Source organism: Leptonychotes weddellii, chromosome 13 (assembly GCF_054177405.1).
Source record: "Leptonychotes weddellii isolate Sample4059 chromosome 13, ASM5417740v2, whole genome shotgun sequence".
Classification (NCBI taxonomy): Eukaryota; Metazoa; Chordata; class Mammalia; order Carnivora; family Phocidae; genus Leptonychotes; species Leptonychotes weddellii.
In genome coordinates, this window is record NC_138381.1 from 2,314,967 (window position 1) to 2,335,592 (window position 20,626).

A 20,626-nucleotide genomic window follows, 5' to 3' on the forward strand; every position below is an offset into this window, starting at 1 on the left:
GGAGGGAAAACTGAGGGGATCGCAGCCACCACGTACAGCCCGAATCCCTGCTTGTCGAGAAATTAATGTCTCGACCACCACACGTATGTGCACGGCTACACGCACGTTCTGGGGTGCGGTGACTGGTGAGATGGTTTCCTTCTCTGCCCTCTCTGAATCCTTTCCCAGAGAGCACACACTGTCATAATCAGAAAGTAAGCTAGTTTTAACGATGACGTGTGCACTAATCCATCCCTACACGAGCATCTGGTCACTGAGCCTCGAATCAACACGGGGCAGTACCTCCTCCTTCCGCGTCCCCCGTGGCGGACACAGCAGAGGGGACGGCCTGGTGCCTCTTCATGTGCTTCTTACAGTGCACTGTGGTCCGGAAGCCCTGCTCACAGAACGGACACTTGTAGGGCTTCATGCTCATGTGCGTGGCCATGTGCCGCGTGAGGCTGCCGTTGGTCGTGAACGAGGCGTTGCAAACACTGCAGCTGAACGCCTTTACCCCTGTGGCAACGGAAACAAGAGCAAAATCCACATTTCATTACGTTAAAGTCATCGGCAGTCGAAAGCAAACAAAGATTTGTTCGAGAAGCCACAAAACTGAAGACCGTTTATTTGCCCTGGTCTTATTTTAGGAAATGGACGCAGCGTGTCTTACGACTAATTCCCTACTGGAATTAAAGGCACAAGAACATTGTTCTAAACAAATGCCAAGCTCTCTCTGTGAGAGCTCCCTCCTCCGTCTTTGACATTCCAGCTGGCAACATGCAGTGGATTCTGCCCTAGAAAGGTTTTCTCAGATCCATCTTCTTTCACCATTCCACAGCCAGTGACGCGGGAACTGCCTACAACACCTGAGTACAGCTTCACTTCCAAATCAGGCCCGCCAGGAAGGCCCTGTCCGCTCTGGACTGAAGACACAGAGGCACCTGACTGTCTAAGCACCTCGCTGACCAGCCACGGCTCCTTGTCCAAGTCACACGGGCTCCCCTCTGCTACAGGGAGTGCTGACTCCTTAGCAGGGCCTTCCAACCAGCCTTCGTGGGACCTGCCCTCCGCCTGTCTTCCCAGGGCCTGTGACCACCAACTGTGACTAATCCTACAAAGCCTATCCTTGTTCTGTCAGTATGTTTTTATGTTCAAATAAAGCCTTATACAGAAAACACTGATATTAAACAGATACATTAATATATGAAATAAACATACTGAATTTATTCAACAGACAAAAGTAACATATGTAAAATATATTTAGCTGCAAATCATATATCTGATAAAGAATACATTAAAAACTCTTTAAAAAACTGAACAATAAGATTGCAAATAATCTAATTCAAAAATGACATAGGAGTAGAAGAGCTGCTTCTCAAAACGCACATGAAAAGGAGCTCCGCATCCTTAGCCACTAGAGAAATGCAAATGAAGCCCAGGAATGGATACCATGGCACACTCCTAGGGATGGTCATGGTACAAGGGACAAACAACAGCAAGTGCTGACCAGAGTGTGAAAGGGGCACCCTAGCTCATTGCTGGTGGACAAGCGAAACAGTGTAGCCACTTGGGAAAACAGTCTGATCAACTCAAAGGCTTAAACAGTTACCCCATGACCAAGTCATTCAGTCTTAAATGGAGAAATGGAAACACGTCCACGTAAGCTGCACATACATGTTCATAGCAGGATGATTCCCATGAGCCTAAAGATGGGAATTACTCTCACGTCCAACAGCAGATGATGGAGGAAGGAAAGGGGGTCCACCTCTACCGTGGAATACTATTCCGCTCCACAAGGGAGTGACGTGCTGCCTACATCTGGAAGAACCCCGGACACGTGCCCAGTAAAGGAAGCTGGAGCTGTGTGTTTGCATGTAAACGGAATGTACAGAACGGGCCGATCCAGAGATGGCAGCAGACTTCTGGCTGCCTAGGGCGGGGGCCAGGAGGGAAAACGGGGAGTGAGCACTCACAGATACAAGAGCTGCTTCTGGCTATGATGAAAATGGTCTAGAAGGGGGTGGTGCTGATGGCTGCAGCCCGTCATCAACACCCTGGATCCCAAAAACTCCCCAGAGCAAGGCAGACAGTGACCTGTGTGTGTCTTCTCGTGCGACTTGAGGACCCCAGAAGAGACAAAGCCGCGTCCACAGAGCTTGCACTTGTAGGGCTTCTCCCCGGTGTGGGACCTCACGTGCTGCTTCAGGTGGCTGGACTTCTTAAAGCCTTTGTTGCAGTACTCACACCTATAAACACAGCGCGGAGAGCAAACGCCACGTCAGTTCACAGCACGAGCACGAGCGTGACCTCTGAGACCGGAGGAAGAACAGTCTCCCCCATGATCACTAAACAATCAGGCGTGACTGTTACACACACAGGCGTGTGCTCCAACGTTGAAGAAATGACGGAATAGCAGCAATAATAATTTGTCAGATCAAATTCTGCTCAGAGTATCTGTAGTCTTAAACATATTTTGTTATTTCATTATCAGTAAATCCTACAGCAATCCCCCAGGAGGCATACTACCTGATTAATCAGAAACTAACAGGAAAAAAATTTACTACAGACTGTTTTCTTTACTAAGTCGTATAAGACGCTGTGAAACCGTCCACTGCCTCAGGGTCAGAATCACCTCCTGAGTCCAGACACTTGGCAATGCCAATTCATATACTCTTTAGGTTTATAAAATACATGACAAAGCAGATTTTCCTAGAGCTATTTTGAATAATGTGTAAATGTACAGCATCATTTTCCCCTAAGTTACAGAATATATTAAAATTACTTCAAGGATGAAATAATTATGAAATATTTCAAAATTCTTATTCACATATTATTAAAAACTAAAAAAAGGATTTGGAACCCTTTTCCGTTTCCCTGTCTGAAGCTGCAGCAGGACGTTAGTCACATTCCAAACCACCGTCTCTGGGACCAGGTATCTGCACAGAGCAGCTAACAGTCCGCTAACGGCCATGCCGAACTGAAGACCGACAAACTGGAAACACATTTCGAAATCCCACTCCATGATACAAGCTGGGTTCAGTGAGGGTACCCATTAAAAAGAGAAAGGCAAGCCAACGGCACTCATCGACTGATCTGAGAAAGATAACGCTGCAAACGAAGCTGGGATTGGTTCTGGTCTACACAGCAGCAGGAGAAAATCATCTCTTTGCAGAACTGAGTGCATCAAACTGAACCGTTGGAGGTTTGCTGTGAAAGGTCCTCTCGGGTCACATCTATGAACTGAAAGCAACCAGCACTGCCAGGACGACACCACCAGAGCTGTGGAGTCACAGGCACCCTCAGAGGACAGTCTGAAGCAAGACTGTCCCCACCTGGCCCCGGCCGGGCTCCCACCCAGGACCAGCTCCGTCCACGGAGACGGGGCCCTTCTCTGCCTCCGACACGCTGCTTCCTTTCTCCCCATGGATGACCCCTGCCCGCTCTGCCGACCACGCAGCTGTTCTCCCGAAGTGTCCAAGGACAACCTGGATGACAGAAGCCAACCGTGAGGACGCGCTCGCCCTGGGAGAGCTGCCTCGCCGGGAGTGTGCACGGCCTGCGGGTGCTCTGTCGCGGTGCAGGGGCCACGCAGGGCGGCGAGGGGACAGCCCAGCTGCCAGGGGCAGGGTCCACAGAAAGAGCTCCTCTGGAGCCGTGTGCCCAGGAAGCACATCTCAGGGAGCTTTGCTATTCTCTGCTTTTGTCATAATAATGAGGCAAAGGTAAAAAATATAATGAAATCATAGGCTGCCGGTTCCATGTTTCTTAATGTCTTGGGGGAGGATCCCTGACCTCCTTGCGAGTCCTATGAAAGTGACACACCACCTCCAATAATAAAACTATTAAAATATTATGAAGCCAAGACTATCTCAATAAAGACAATACGCATCTTGCTTCTTATATGACGCACAAAGTCGTATCCAGTTTTGTAAAACTACATGCATCTTATTCGCTGTGAACGTGCACGCCCTAGCGCGAGCAGGGCAAGAGTCTATCCTCGTCCACGCGTCCAGGGCACCGCAGGCACGCTGAGGGCGCACAGTAGTGCCACTGAACGGACAGGTGCACGAGGATGAACAGGTGGACTTAAAAACTGTCTCTGCAGTCATGGTGCACCTTGGTTGTTATGCATCAAGCCTACAAAGAACCTTCAACAACAGGCACACAGTAAATTTCAGTTATTTCTGAAAACACGGTAACAGGACGCCACGACTAAGCAGGTTAAACCTATAGGCTGCGGCCTCCCACTTGGTCCTGTCACTAACTAGCTGCAGAAATCTTAGCAGGTGAACCTCTCTTGTCTCAGATTCTTTAATCATAACAAAATGCGGATAAGAGCGGACCCGTTCACAGCGTTTCTGAGAGAGGCAGATCGCAGAGGCCCGGCAGGGGGAAGCACACACTGGGCACAGCGGTCCGGCCAGCAGCGCTGCGGCGTCGAGCTGTGCAGACGGCTACCTGTAGGAGCGCCGGCTCTGGTCCTCCCTGTCCTCCAGGAATTGGGGACGCTGAGTCTGCAGCTCCAGTTCCTCTTGGGACGACTCTTGGATCAAACGCGTTGTCTAAAATTTAGAAGTATAAAGCAGACTACCTGAATATCTATAAATAAATGCAAAACAATGAACAACTAAGGATAAGAAATTTATAAATGCAGATTCAAAGGAGAAACTCCACGTAGCTCATTGTAAGCATTTGGCTAGATTAATAATAAAAATCATTCATACCAATTTTATTAAATACTTATTTACTTTCTATTAATTTGCTTTAATACAAAATTTAGCCAACCATGAAACCGATCTGTCCATATTATTATGCATCTTAGTAAGAGATCACTGATCCGCTCTCATCTTACTGAGAACGAACATAGTCCTACTACCTCGCTTGCCACAGAACCACAGGGAGAGGAAGCATGTCCCCCGCCGGGAGCAACAGCATGCCCATGGGGAGCAGCCCGTCAGCACCATCCCTTCCTGACACAGGTGTAGCAAGCCCGCGACCCCAGCAGGAACCGAGCACACCTGCTCGGGCATTTCCAACTCCTGCAGAAAACCATGACGCTCACTGGACAGAGGTAAGCTGACCTTCAGGACATGCAGAACAGGCCCAGGACTGAGCCGTGGACAGCCCACCCGTGCACAGCAACTTGCTGACCTGACTTCCCTGAGCAAAGCAGAGGGCCCCCCGTCCTGTCCAAGTGCGTTGGACGTGCGGCTGTACTCAGAGGGCTCTGGAGTAAGGGGCAAGCCACCACGGAATGGCGTGCTTCCCACTGCCCAGACTCTACCCAGACTCAGCATCGGAATTACATGGTTTGTACACTGTGAAAAAGTGCTCTGAAATTTTCACTGGAAGGCCCAGGCCTACCACCTGGAGAAGCTACCGACAGTCGCCCTGTCCTTTCTCAACAGTGGCTTGTAAAGAAAGAAAACAACTGATGGGCCAATCACTTCCATCACTAGTGAAAACTCTCCCCAAACGGAAAAATCAAAACCAAAACCAAAACCTAAATGTCTCCAACTAGACTGAGTAGAAATTTTAAATGATGTGTTTAAATATTTATTTTTAGTATGTCAGCATTCCTTCTATTTTCCTTCTAAGGTGCAAGATTCCACCAATAAAAACAGTTAGGTCACTAAAGCCACATAATACCCTTCACATGTGATTACACAGCACTTTACTGACTTTTAACCCAAAGGTAAACCCCCCATCACGAGATTGAAGTCTCTAAGTAAAATATAAACGTTTGACGGGAAAAGCCGTGTACGTGGGCATCTCAGCCTCACAGGTGATGTAGTCATGTGGCCACAAGAAGCGAGCACGCCCTCCTAGATAAGCTGAACGTGCATAAGTATAGCACAGAGGAAAACAGAATGTGCCCGCCACCCACACGCGCCCCTTCCGTGGACACTCACGACATTCATCGCGTCAGAGCTGGGGACCTGCAGCAGGTTCTGCTGGTGGAAGCTGGTGGAGAGGGCCTGAGACTCCAGCGTGCTGGAGTCTTGTAGCTGCTGGACGGGGGCAAACGTGGGCTGTTGGCTGTACGTATCCGTCACGGTAAAGCCTGAAACAAATCAGAAAATACGAGCTCGACAAAAAATACTACAGTCACACCAAAAGAAGGCCAAAAAAGTTGGCTTCACAAATAAAGATTTCTACCTTCTGAATCAGACTCAGGGTTAGCTTTTGCCAGCAGGCTCTGAGAACGCCCGCACACGGGCAGGAGGCTGCACCCAGCACCGCCCCTGCCAGGCAGGCTCACAGACAAGCCGCCAACGCACGGCTGCCCCACCGTCCGACTTCGACTCAGTCACCGTTTCTGGGCACAAACTACGTGCAGAATGGTCATCAAAGGTGCGTTCCAGACAACCTGAGCAGACCACCCGCATGCACGCATGTGCACACACACACGCAATCCATGCGGAACGTTACCGGGTTGGAAATCATAAATTTCAGAAGGGCCTTAAAACAAACACCTCAGGCCGCTGTAGAATCCTCCTGACCCGGGTAGAGCCCCTGAAACGCACGCGCAGGACCCACCACTGACCCTGTGACAGGCCACCCGGTTCGAAGGACGGCTGCGGAGGCGCCTGCTCTTCAAACTGGTCCATGTGCCCCTGGAGAGCGGGTGGTGGAGCCACGAACCTGTCTGAGATAAAAACACAGACAGGCAGGGAATTCACACATTTCGAAGATGCGCACATCCACCGATCTGTCCAAAAGGATACGCACATGAGGTTTCAAAAATTAGCCTCCTTACTTTGAAAAGACAGTAGGACGGCAAATTTTATATATACATATAATTGTATTTACATATTAACTTATTTACTAAATATTATATATAAATTATATATTCATAAATATATACCCACTTATATGTTTGTATGTGTGATACATATTTGTATATATTTATATAAATATATAGTTTTATATGTATATTATATATATATTTCACATATGGGGTATAGTTGGGGCATTATCTTTGAACTTCCAGAATATCACTTCACAGTTTACCCTAAGACTCAGCCAGTCTTCTAATAGGGAAGTACCCGGAGGACAATGACACTCAAGGACTATTTAACACCTTTTTGGATGTGCATTGTTCCAGGCAACACAGAGGATAAAAAGCACAAAATCCTGCTCATCGACTAAATACACCTGGGGCTTCTGTACTATCAGACCCTAAGCTGGCCGGCAAACGGTCTGTTAGCAGGCCTGCCCGGGACAAGCAGCCCGTTCCAGACACGCATCAACCATGTCCCCAAGCTCACTGTCTACAGCTGAGCTGACACCTGGTAGCAAGACTCCATCGATGAGGACAGCAATGGCTGGATCGCTGCAGAGGCCAAGGACAACGGCTCGCAGACTGGCACTGGTGTGTGCGTCAGACTCTCTCTGCGCAGTAACAGGATACTAGTGATCAGACAGATGGAGTCTTACTGAAAACGGAAGCTACTCTCAACTCAGGATGTGTTGAAGGTCCTATGTCTGTAATTCTCTGTCACAGCAAACTCTCTCTCAGGTGTACACACACAGCACAAATTGGGACTGAAAAAGTCAGAGATGAGAGACACCCATACAGACTGGAGTGAGCATACACGGCTGCAAAAGTATGCGGATTGTTCTAAGAGTTAGAACTTGGGAAATATTTGCCTTCATCTGCTTCCAGAGGCTGATGCGTCAACTGCTGACCCAGTCCCGTGTCCTCCGTGCGCACGACCTGCTGAGGCTCCAGGTCCAGCATGGCCTCAGGGTTCGCAGGGCCCGCCGCTGCCGCCTGCAGCTGCTCGCTCTCAATCTCCACCTGCATGTGCGTCGAGACGTGCATGCTCTGCTGGTCCACAGCGCTGTCGTCCAGCGAGGCAGCTTGCTGATGCTGCTGGAGCTGCTGGGCAAGCTCGTATCTTCAAAACATCAACGACAATCCGCACAGTTAGGTGCTGTCAAAACCTACTCCCATGAAGAACTGCTGTGCGAGCCGCCAATCATTAGATAACATTTAAGAAAATTATTTCATTTTGAAGCCGTGGTGGCAATCCAGTTGAAATGAAATGCTATTAATAATTCTAAAGGAAAATCATGTTCCCTTGACTTTAAGTGATTTCACAGATGATAGGGACATGAAAGCAGCAAAGAGAGGATGAAGGACAACACACGCCAGAATACTTAAAATGTAAAAAGAAAATTAAAAAGATAACATACGTTCCAAGGTAAAACTGTCCCAGTTCAAAATTAAAATTAAAACTCATTCTGCAATAAGTAAAAAAGAACTGAACAAAACAAGATAGGGCCTTTACGGACCGATCTCAGTACTATAAACAAATGTGGTGCAGAGCCCGGGGGCAGAGTCCCATGACCTGCTGTCCCTCGCAGTCCGGGGCACAGACACCTTATTTGAGCAACGGTCTATTGTGTGACAGAACACAGACTAGGAGGCATACACGTGGCTGCTCCTATTTTCTGCAAAACCATGCTCATGTTAGTATGGCTGCTACATATAGTAAATACATGAAGTACATTTCCATCCAGGTCAACAATTTATCTTTCAAAGAGAAAACTGAACAGTGAATTCAGTGAATGAATCACAGAACTTAAAAAAAGCAGCTCAATCCCGATGAATAGGCTGCACCGTACTGGAGACATGGCCGGTCTGTCCTCCTCTCCAAGACACCAGGGTCAAACACAAACACACTCCACCATTTGCCTGATTCCAGAGTCTTACGAATCTGCCTACCTAGAACTCCATTCTAGTTCCAAACAAAACCTTTCTTCTTCATTTTCTAATATCAAAAATAGTCACCTCTCAACGACTTTCACTGAGGAAGGGGGAAGATGTCATAGAAATAGGCCAAGTATGAAAACGTACACGGTGACACCTTCACTCTGACTCAGCAGTGCCAGGACGTTCACCCCGGGCCCCTCCACGACCCCCCACAGGGGAGCAAGTGTGCCTTGCGTGGTAACTTTTTTTCTGTACTTTTACTACTTTCTATACTATTCTATACTTTTACCTTTTATACTCATTTTTAATGTAAGTGTATATGGTATTTTAGGGATTCCCAGCACTTCAAACGAAGGGATGAAACACGGGAGCTCCTCGCTGCCTGCAGGTGGGATCAAGAGTCCATACGATCCGTGGAAGGAGATCATCAGCTCTGCAGCATGACAGACCCACCAGTTTACACTGTCACCTCATGCCACACATCTCCTACAGTAACCGTGCCAGGTGTCCCCCAGCAAAAGGCGTGACAATCAGCAGCCAGGCAACACTCCACCTAAGAGAGGAGACCCAGCCAAAACCAGCTGACCCACTTCCCAGAAACTCTACCCCTGGCTGTCACATCCACCAACAAGGCCCACAGCGTGGACTCCCACACCACCAGAGCGAGTGCACGGACTTAAAAAGGCCTTATTCCCTGACAGAAAAAGTCTTCTTCGCGTGCCACCGGGCCAGGTTCTGTCCAAGCTCTACCCTCCTAGCACGTACTGCTCTCAGGCACGTGGGATAGTGACCAGGGGGCACAGGACCCTGAACATCGAGGCACCATGAATTCCCCAGTTCAAATGCATGTGAAGCCCATCATTTCCTCCATAAAATGAAGGAAAGTATAAACTGGATATAAAATTGGCAAGAGTCCCCCACACTGACACCACTACCATCATATTCCAGCAGTTAAACTTCTCGGCTAAGTAATCAACTGTGCCAAAATCAAAGAAGACAATTCTTCTTTGCCCTAAGTGCTTAGGCATCCGTGTGCTTGGGCATCAGAGGGATAAAACCAAACACCTATTTCTCACAGTTAGCTTATTCTACCATTTGGGGTTTGGTTTTGTTGGTAGCATCAGGCAGAGATATCTGGGTTAAAGTATTGCCTGAAAATAAATGTTCCGGGGCAGAAGGTTTAATATTCTTTGGTGGTGGACCTAGTGACGCTTACTTTCAAAGTCTCCCGGGATGTGGTCGCCTTATCCAGGCTTTTCATTACAACAGACTACTGTGGCTTCCCAGAAACAGGTGAATGAGCTCCAGATACAGCCAGAAATGCATTCCTGCAAGGGCTTCCTGGCTCATCTCCATTTAGAGATGAGACAGCCCTCTAATCAAATAAAAACGTAAGTCAGTTTTAATGATGGATTTATGTGATAACTAAAACATACATTCTGTTTAAGTCAACAACACAGAATCATGACTGTTCAGATACACTGATGATATGCCTAGACATCACAGGGTTGGTTGACTAAGATTTTCCTTCTTGCGATCTTCACGACCTGGTTTTGCAATCTTCAGTCCCTATCAGCCATAGTTTATTTAGCATTTCAGCTACCACTGCCTGTTTTAAGAGAGCTTACAAAGCATTTAGCCCAATGTAGACTACTTCAATATTATGTTAAAAATAAAAGCATTAACATTTTAGTCTGTGGCTCTTAACAACGACATAAAAGTTTCTTCAGCCCATACACCTCAAGCTAGACATAATACTATAGGAATCAAAGACAATGATTTCTTAAAAACACTCTCCACCACTATCTGGGAATTACAGATTACTAAAAAGTGACCATCAGAATTGTACCTACCTATGGGTTTTCATGTGCTTTTTGCAATTTAGTGAGGTCTTAAATGTTTTCTGGCAATAGGGACACATATAGGGACGAAGGTCATTATGGATACCCATATGTCGCCGTAAGCTCCCACCAGTAGTGAAAGCTCCGTTACATATCAGACACTTGAAAGATTTTAGTCCAGTGTGCGTTCGGACGTGTGCTTTGAGCACTCCTGCAGAAACAAAGCCTCTTCCACACTGAGAACATTTAAAAGGCTTTTCACCTGTATGTGATCTAAAAAGAATAAAAATTTTCATGAATAAGCTTCTTACAACTTTATAATGCTTTATCTCTAGAGTGCACTCGTACATTCTTTCACTTGAGCACCACTTTTTAAAGCTAAGCAGTGAGAAACCCGAGATGCAGAGAGCTCGAGTGACTTGCCTGAAGCCACAGAGCTGGTGCCCCGCGGAGACAACGCTGCGTCAGCAGGCTGCCCCTACGTTCTAAATGCTTTCATGACATGTCACTGTCTCTTGGGACCGAGTTTCTGCTTTCTTTTCACTGCTGCTAGCAGAAGCATTAATCTAAACGCTGATGAACACACCTGAAAAACTGCTCAAGTACGTAACTGTAATGCGACAGACCAAGTACTTGTTTGACACGTCCTAGAAATTACAAATGCTGAAATGTAAGAGGAATGCAAATAAAGCTCAGTGACAATTTCTGGGCAAAATATTTTAGTTGAGACACTAAAGAATGAAGGCATCAGTCACCAATAAATATTTTGGGGTCAAGTGCGACACTTTAAATACCCAAAGCTAACACTACCCTCCTCACTACTCCTCCACGTCACCAGCTCACTACACCACTGCATTTCCTCTACGTTTTCCATTTCCGAATCTGTTACCTTACCTGATGTGTTGTTTAAGGTGGCAAGATTTTTTATACGCACGATGACAGTAAAAACACTTGTACGGTCTATCTGCTTCGTTTACAAAATTATTATTAAAGTAACTTTGAAAAAACTGGTTTCTTGGAATGGGCTGGATAAGACCTACAAACCAAAAGAAAATCAGGAATAATTCACTGTTAATGCTACTAAAAAAGTTAAATGTTAAAAAGCAACTGCTTTTCCCAGAAGATGAAAATTTCGAGGAGTTAAAGTATAGATTCCAGTGTTGCCGCTAAATGCTATCTTAATCGTGTTAGAAAAAGGCCCATTGGGGACACTTACAAAGTTCCTCTAAGACAGATACTTTCCAACACAGGGACTATCTGTACATCGCAGCTACTTCCTTTGGGTCTAGAGCCAATTTTTAATGGATTCCTACATTTGTTGGCATGGAATCTAAATAAACTATATCCAAAATGTAGGTTAATCAGGACACTAAATCCCTTATTTATTCAGTATAAAGACTGCACCCTAAGTACTTTAATAAACTCAAAACACAAATGATTCTAACATGATCTTCCATTCTAAAAGCAAGTCAGCATTTTCATAGAAATTTTATTGAAGGGTTATCTGTCAATAGCACAACTGCTAACTTAAGTATTTCAGGTTTGACATACTTTCAATAAAGGAGGAATCCCCTTAGGTTGACTATGTAATAATATGTCTTGATCAAGCTCCTGAGTTAAATATGCAGTTCAGGACAAACATACACCTGAGCCTTGTGAATCACTTCGCATTCACCTGGAACCTGAAGAGAAAGACCCCCACTGTCCAGGCCCCTGGCTACTCCTCCTTCTCCCAGGACAGCATAGCTGTCCGCCAGGATCCGGGCCCGGCCCCCAACCTCCCTGCTCACTTCACTGCACCAGGATTCTCAGCAGGCCCCTCTCAGGACACTGCAGTCCCAGCTTCCCCTGACATCCAGACTCCAGCTCGATTCTCTGCCCCAAGGCCTACCTCCCTCTCCCACCTCTCCTTGTACATGACAAACACCCCTCTTCCCGGTCAGACGGGGCCAGGTATTTCAGGATTTCTGACAAGTCCCTTCCCTGTCTCGTTGAGTCATTGGCCAGTCCTGGGGATCCAACTTCTCCAATGCCTTGTAAACCTGTTTCCCCATTTCTATTCCGCTGCCATGAATCTCAAATAATGGAGAAAGAATAACAAAGACGGAGCGAACTCAGTAGCTCAGCTAAGCCACATCACTCACTCCTCCATCAGACTTAAGTCCTGACGCTTGCATCAGACCATTTAGTTTTCAAAGAGAACTCAGAACCCTCCCTTGTGATCTGTGTTCAATCCACCCAGCACAAACCCTAAAGCTGCCAAGACTTTTCCCATTTCACAAGTGTTTTGGACCAGTGAGCCGAATCAGGGCCATGCAGAGACATTCTCTCTCCAGCAGCTCCAACGCTGTTCTGTGCTCCCCGGCTTTTTCCTAGCGACTCCGCTCCCGCTCAAAACAAACAGCTTGAGTCGCCTTTCCCAGGACCCACATACTGAATCTGATGGAGACACCACGATGAAGCGAGCCTCCAAATCACTGTTCTGCTCAACCTTCTCCCGTCTCGACAGAGCGAACACATGCCTTCAATGGCTTCCTGTCAAGTTCTCAATTACCACGACTGCTCAGCGTGGCATTCCAACACCAGCTCGCTCACCATCTCCACCCACCTGCCCACCCTTCATCCCGCCCCTCTAGACCCCTATGCTCTCACTCTTTTCTGAGCAAACCCAGCACTTGTCACTGTTCCTTCTCCCAACTCTTTTCCACACTCCACCGGCTGTAGCTTGAGCAGGGGACCTGTCCCAGGGACACAGCTTTGGGCCCATGACACCTGCCAAGGAGGACAGAATACGACCCAATAAATTAGGTGAAGAGAACGGAACGCTCATGTGAATATTCTCCAAAAGGGCAACCAAGAAGAGGGACGTTGCAGGTCACGACTCAGCTTAGGAAGCTGTGACGTTCAAATGCTCACACAGAAGTCTCTGGGGGAAAACGCAACAGCAATTCTCAGGCACAATTATTTGGGATTTTATGCAAATAGGCTCAATAACTATTAGCATAAAAGTACCACTTAATTCAAATGATAAACTCCAAATAAATAGTATCTAATAATCCATTTTCTTGTTCCTTGTTGAACTTAATAGAATGGTTTCTTTTTCTTTTTTAAAGATGTATTTATTTATTTGAGAGAGAGAGAACGCTAGAGAGCGGGAGGGGCAGAGGGAGAGAGAGAATTTCAAGCAGACTCCACAGAGCGTGGAGCCTGACTCGGGGCTCGATCCCAGGACCCTGACATCGTGACCTGAGCTGAAACCAAGGGTCGGATGCTCAACCGAGTCACCCAGGTGCCCCTGGAATGAATGATTTCTAAGAAAAACATCAATAAAAAAATTTTAAAGTTCACCCCACAACTAAAATGAACTGTACAAATATACAAATTTGATAAATTAATTTTATGTACTTTATTAGATAATATATAAAGAAGCAATGAGAAAGAAAAATATAGAAAGTGAAATAATTTTAAGCAACTAGTTATACAAATCACATAAATTTCTGGAGGTAAGTAAAATAAACGGAATTCACAGTCATTTTGAAAAAGTAAAAGTCCTCCAGTGGTTGTCTTCTCTCTCTTTTACTGGGGGAGGAAGCAAGACACTTCACAAACAAGAAAACAAACTATTGCTTTTGCCATTTTATCTACCAAAAAAGAATAAGCCTCACAAGGAGGGGTGCGGAGAAGCTGTCCGAAGCTCAGCACCGAGTCAGACCTGCAATCAGTTATGAAGGCAGAGCCGTAGGCGAGCGCCCTCCTAGAACCCTGCACTGCGGACACAAGGCTCAGGAGCCGGCAGGCCTGCACGGTTTCAGCACCAGCAGTCGCCTGCGCCCCACCTCACGCCGTTAGATGACCCCACGCTGCCGGCCCATGACACCCGCCCAGCCTTCGCTGAGCGGCCGGTTGCCAGAATCTGGCCAACGGCCTTCACACGGGCCGTCTGCAGCGGGCCTCCCAGCTCCCAGCCCCTCGGAGGCCCACGCTGTGACATGCCGACTCTACACAGGGCCCCCCTCCAGCCACCTACCCAAGCACCCAACGCTTTCTCCTGTGGCTTCTGGAACCTACGTTCTCCATCACAAACCACTTCACAGAATGTCTAGTTCCTCCCTTCTTTTCCGTAACCGTGAGTCTACGGTCAACAGTGAGTCCCTTGAAGCTGGTACTCTCACTTCTAGTGACAGCTTCTGCTCTGAGTTGAGGAGCCCTGGCCTTGCGCCCGGGCCTGGCTCGGGCCTCCCAATCTGTCATCACTTCCTTCCCAATCCTGCCTGTAGCTCCATGAGCCAGGCCCCCGTTTCCAACTCTCGGGCAGCCTACAAGTGCTCTGGCCCCTTCTCAAATAATTAGGAAGCTCATAAAAAGAAAAACAAAAGAACCTGCACTCAGAGATAATCATAATTACCAGTTGTGTGTATTCTAACAAAAGAGTTTGTTATTATACAAACACAAGTGGGATCAAGCATACACACTGTTCTGGTTATACTTCATAAATATATATTGACTGTCTTTCCAAGTCAGTACATGGGACATCATCCTCATCATCCTTCTGATGTCTGCAAGGAATTCCACTGGACCAACGTATCCAGTTCACGTCATAGAGTTTTGATGAATATTTCTAGTGCTTCCAACTGTACAGTGACACACTGTTGAAATTGTAAACAATCTAGTCTACACAACTGTTTACCTTAGTGATTTCCCCCTAGCCAAGGAATTACAAGTTCTAGGATGGTGTCCACGCATATGTATTTAGAAACAGATCCCTAAATGATTCAGAGCCCTTTACAAGTGGGTGGGGGGGGGCAGGGGTCCCCTACTTTGAGCTATTAAGGCAGTAAAATAACAGACCTCATTTTTCAGATGCTTTTTCACTTCTAGTAATTTAACAAAGTTCTGTTACACAGTTAGGCTAATTACAAGGTCTCAGTCTTTGAAGAAAAGAAATGAAGGGTGAACTAAACATACATAAATGTCCTAAGGTCTTAGTGATAATATGTCATTTCTACTAGATCATCAGTCCATATATGTATACATATATTATTTTAAGGAAACTACTAATCTCAAAGAAAGGCATGAATAAATTCTACTTGATGAATTTTGTGTCTCAAAAACAAACTGGAAATGTCCTTAAAACTTCCTAAAATTCCAGGGCACCTGGGAGGCTCAGTAGGTTAATTCTAACTCCTGGTTTTGACTCAGGTCAATGATTTCAGGGTCCTAAGATCAAGCCCCGCATCGGGCTCTACACTCAGCATGGACTCTGCTTGAGATTCTCTCTCTCTCCCACTCTGCCCCTCCCCTCTTGCTCTCTAAATAAATAAATACATACATACATAAAATATTTTTAAAAAAACTTTCTAAATTCCTTCCATGATAACAGAGGAGAAAGCTTTATCTTGTTAGTGTTTGGGGAAAATATATTTAAGTCTTAGAAGAGCTTTCTCATATTGTAAATAGTAAGAAAATGCAAATACAACAAAAAAACAAAATGATGACAAACATAACACACATTATGTATCAAACATAACATATAAAATAAATTTAATATATAAGATTAGACAAATGTGTTATAAAAAAAAAAAAAAGCAAGATAGGAGTGCCTGAGTGGCTCAGTCATTAAGTGTCTGCCTCCAGCTCAGGTCATGATCCCGGGGTCCTGGGGTCAAGCCCCGCATCAGGCTCCCTGCTGGGTGGGAAGCTTTCTCCCTCTCCCACTCCCCCTGCTTGTGTTCCTTCACTTGCTGTGTCTCTCTCTCATCAAATAAATAAAAAATAAATAAATAAAATCTTTAAAAAAAAAAGCAAGATAAATGCTCTAATATCAATATAATTAAAACATGAATATAAACTTGGAAGATCAATCATTACTGCCCTGAGGTTTAAAATAATAGATAACCAAAGCCTGGCTCACTTTCAGATTAAAGTATTTCAAATATCTATGCTACACAAAATGATAAAACACTGATACACACACACACACACACGCAGAGATAGTGATATATAGGGAAAAACAGTAATTTCTAAAGATATATATATATTTCTAATGATATATATATATCAATCTGTGATTTGAAAATCGAGAAGCAACTACAGATCAGGATCTCTTCCTTATGTCTCGTTTCCCCCAGTTTTACTGAGAAATAATTGGCGCACATCACTGTGGAAGTTTAAGGCGTACAGTAGGATGGTCTGATTTATGTCTACAGACATGGTTACCACAGTAGACTCAGCTAACACCCATCTTCTCGTAAAGATACAATTAAAGGAAAAGAAAGAAGAAAAATAGAAAACATTCTCCTTGTGATGGGAACGTCTCAGGATTTACTCTCTTCAGAACTTTTCCTGTGCATCACACAGCTGAGTCACCATGGCGCACATCCCATCCCTAGCGCTCATTTATCTTACAACTGGAAGTTTGTACCTCTTGACCCCCTCCCACCAATTCCCCCTCCACCTCCCCTATGGCAACCACAGATCTGACCTATTGTTCTATGAGTTTCTTTCTGTTTTTCTTCTTTCTAGATTGCACATAGAAGTGAGATCATACAGTATGATCGTCTTCCTGCCTGACTTGTTGCACTTAGCAAAATGCCTTCCAGGTCCATCCATGTTGCTGCAAATGGTAGGACTGCCTCATTTTTTACGGATGAATAATATTCCAAAATTTCTTTACCCGTTCATTCACCGATAGGTTGTTTTCATCTCTTGGCTACTGTAAATAATTCTGCTGTGAACATAGGGGTGTGGTTATCTTTCTGAGTTAGCGTTTTCATTTCCTTTGGATATATTCCCACAAGTGGAATTGCTGGATCACATGGTAGTTCTATTTTTAATTTTTTGAGGATCCTCTATACTGTTTTCCATTGCAGTTATGCCTATTAACAACCCCACCAACAGTGCACGTCAACATCCGTCATCTCTTGTCTTTTTGATAATGGCCATTCCAATGGCTAGGAGATGACATCTCACTCTGGTTCTAATTTGCATTCCCTACTGGCCAGAGATGTTGAGCATCTTCTCATGTACCTGTCGGCCTATTGACGGTCTTCTTTGGAGAAAAGTCTATTCAGGTAGTTTACCCACTCTTTAATTTTTTTTAAATTTATTTATTGGTTTGGGTTTTTTTTTTCTTTTTTGCCATTGAGTTGTATGAGTTTATATATTTTGGATATTAACACTTTATCAGATACATTGACTGCAAATTTTTTTTCCATTCCATAGGCTGTCTTTCCACATTATTGATGGTTTCTGTTGCTGTGCGCAAACTTTTTAGTTTTAGTCCCATTGATTTTTTTATTTTGTTGCCTGAGCTTTAGATGTCATATCCAAAACATCATTAACAAGACCCATGTCAAGGAGGTTTGTTCCTATGTTTTCTTCTAGAACTTTTATGGTTTTAAGTCTTACATTTAAGTCTTTAATCCATTTTGAGTTAATTTTTGTAAGTGGTGTAAGATAAGGGTCTAGTTTCATTCTTCTACGTGTGAATAATCAGTACCATTTGCTGAAGAGACTGTCTTTTCTCCATTGAGTGTTCCTGGCTCCCTTGTCAAATACTAGTTAACCATAATATGCTTGGGTTTATGTCCGGGCTCTTAATTTTATTCCATTGTTCTCTTTGATGCCGGTAATACACTGTATCTGTGATGACAGCTTTACAGTACAGCTCGAACTCAGGAAGCATGGTGTCTCCTGCTTTGTTCTTTCTCATGATTTCCATGGCTATTCAGGTTCTTTATGGTTCCATAACAATTTTAGGAGTGCTTTTTCTACTTCTGTAAAAAACACCATTGGAATCTTGATAGGTTTGCACTGAATCCACATGTGGCTTTGACAGTATTGACATTTTAACATCGTTAATTCTTCCAGTCCATGAACATGGGATACTTTTCCATTGATTTGTGTCTTCTTCAACTTCTTTCATCAGTGTCTTTTAGTTTTCAGGTACAGATTTTTTACCTCCTTGGTTAAATTTATTCCTAAGTATTTTACTGTTTTTGATGCTAATGCTCTAGTTAGGACTTCCAGCACCATGTTGAACAGGAGTGGTGAGAATGGGTACCCTTGTCTTGTTTTGATCTTAGAGGAAAAGCCTTTACCCTTCCACCATCGAGTATATTTTTAGCGGTAGTCCTACCATATGCGGCATTTATTATGTTGAGATATGTTTCTTCTTTGCCTAATTTGTTCATCACATTTTTTATCATGAATGCATGTCGAATTTTGTCAGATGCTTTCTCTGCATCTATTAGGATCACATGAATTTTTTCTTTCATTCTGTTAATGTAACATACCACATTCATTGATTTGCATATGTTGAACCATCCTTACATCCCTGTGATAAATCCCACCTAATCATGGTGAATGATTCTTTTAATGTGCTGCTGAATTTGGTTTAGCAGTATTTTATAAAGAATTTCTGCATTTATGTTCATCAGGGATATTGGCCTGTAGTTTTCTTTTCTAGTAGTGTCCTTTTCTGGTTTTGGTATGATGATAATGCTGGTCTTATAAAATGAGTTTGGGAATGTTCCTTCCTCCTTGAATTTTTTGGAAGAGTTTGAGAAAGGTTGATGTTAATTCTTCTTTAATGTTTGGTAAAATTCACTAGTGAATGCATCTGGTCCTGGGCTTTTCTCTGTTGGGAGATTTTTGACTATTACGAATTTGCTAAAACTTTTTTTGTGGCCTAACATATGATCTAATCTAGAAAATGTCTAATGTGTGCTTGAGAATAATATGTATTCTGCTGCTGTTAGTTAGAATGTTCTGTATATGGCTGTTAGGTCCATTTGGTTTATAAGTGTTACTCAAATCTGCTGTTTCCTTATTGATTCTCCATCTGAATGATCTGTTCATTGTTGAGAGTGGAGTATTAGAGTCCTCAATGATTATTGTTTTACTGTTTATTTCTCCTTTTAGCTGTTAGTTTCTGCTTTATATATTTAGGTACTCCCATGTTGGGTGCACAAATATTTACAATTGTTATATCTTCTTGATGTATTGACCCCTTTATCATTATATAACAACCTCCTTTGTCTTTTTTTTCATCATTTCTACTTTAAAGTCTATTTTGAAAAAAAATAAAAATAATAAAGTCTATTTTGTCTAAAAAAATTAAAAATAGAAAGGAAGGGAGGGAGGGAGGAAGGAAGGAAGGAAGGAAGGAAGTCTATTTTATCTGATGCAAGTATAACTACCTCTGCCTTTTCTGGTTACTATCTGCTTGAAATGTCTTTTTCTATCCCTTCACTCTCAGACTATGTGAATCTTTTCAAAGCTAACATGAGCCTCTTGTAGGCAGCATATCACTGGGTCTTGTTTTGCTATCCACTCAGAAATTCTATGTCCTTTAATTTGAGGATTTAATCCATTTACATTTAAAGTAATTATTGATAAGTAAGAACTTCCTAATGCCATTTTGTTAATTGTTTTCTGGATCCAATGTTCCTTGTTTCTTATTCTGCTGTCTTTTTTGCGCTTTGATGCCTTTTGGTATCAGTATGTTTTAATTTCTTTATCATGCTCTTTTGTGCAATTACTATAGGATTTTCCCTTATGGTCACCATGAGGCTTACATAGACTACCTTAAACTTGTAACACCCTATTTTAAACAGATAATAACTTCAATAGAATTCATAAATTTTACACTTCTCCTCCCTCTCACATTTTAGGTTATTGCTGTTACAATTTATATGTTTTTTTATACTATGTAACAACAGATTATTGTAGTTATGGTTATTTTTCCTAACTTCTCTTTTTTTAAACTTTTAAACAAGAGTTGTAAGTAAAGTGCACCACTATTACCATACTGCAGAATCTAACTATGATTGCATATTTACCATTACCAATGAGATTTATGCTACTTTTTAATGTTTTACGATGTTAATTATTGTTCTTTTACTTCCACTCAAAGAAATCCCTTTAGCATTTCTTGTAAGAAGATCTGGTGGTAATGAACTCTCTCAGCTTTTTATGATGGGAATAATGAACTCCCTCTGAATATTATGATCACTTTGACTCCAATACCTCCCCAGTCTGCACATAACTGTATTTAAAATTTAGCTCTTGAATTAGAAGAAAA

General features: G+C 43.9%; 1 protein-coding gene across 5 annotated transcripts in view; it reads right to left on the bottom strand.

The window, feature by feature from the left end:
* Window positions 1-20,626, bottom strand: part of ZNF236 (zinc finger protein 236) — a 104,037-nt gene that overhangs the window by 33,783 nt on the left and 49,628 nt on the right. For all 5 annotated transcript variants that reach the window (XR_014139525.1, XR_014139526.1, XR_014139527.1 and 2 more), the window contains 8 exons: window positions 11,437-11,578; window positions 10,555-10,815; window positions 7,633-7,883; window positions 6,527-6,628; window positions 5,892-6,043; window positions 4,438-4,541; window positions 2,074-2,225; window positions 283-495 (listed from right to left, as the gene is read on the bottom strand). Coding sequence is in view for 2 of the 5 variants with exons in the window: in XM_081800989.1 (XP_081657115.1) it covers window positions 283-495; window positions 2,074-2,225; window positions 4,438-4,541; window positions 5,892-6,043; window positions 6,527-6,628; window positions 7,633-7,883; window positions 10,555-10,815; window positions 11,437-11,578 (1,377 nt within the window). In the remaining 3 variants the exon portion in view is untranslated. The remainder of the gene's footprint in view (window positions 1-282; window positions 496-2,073; window positions 2,226-4,437; window positions 4,542-5,891; window positions 6,044-6,526; window positions 6,629-7,632; window positions 7,884-10,554; window positions 10,816-11,436; window positions 11,579-20,626) is intronic.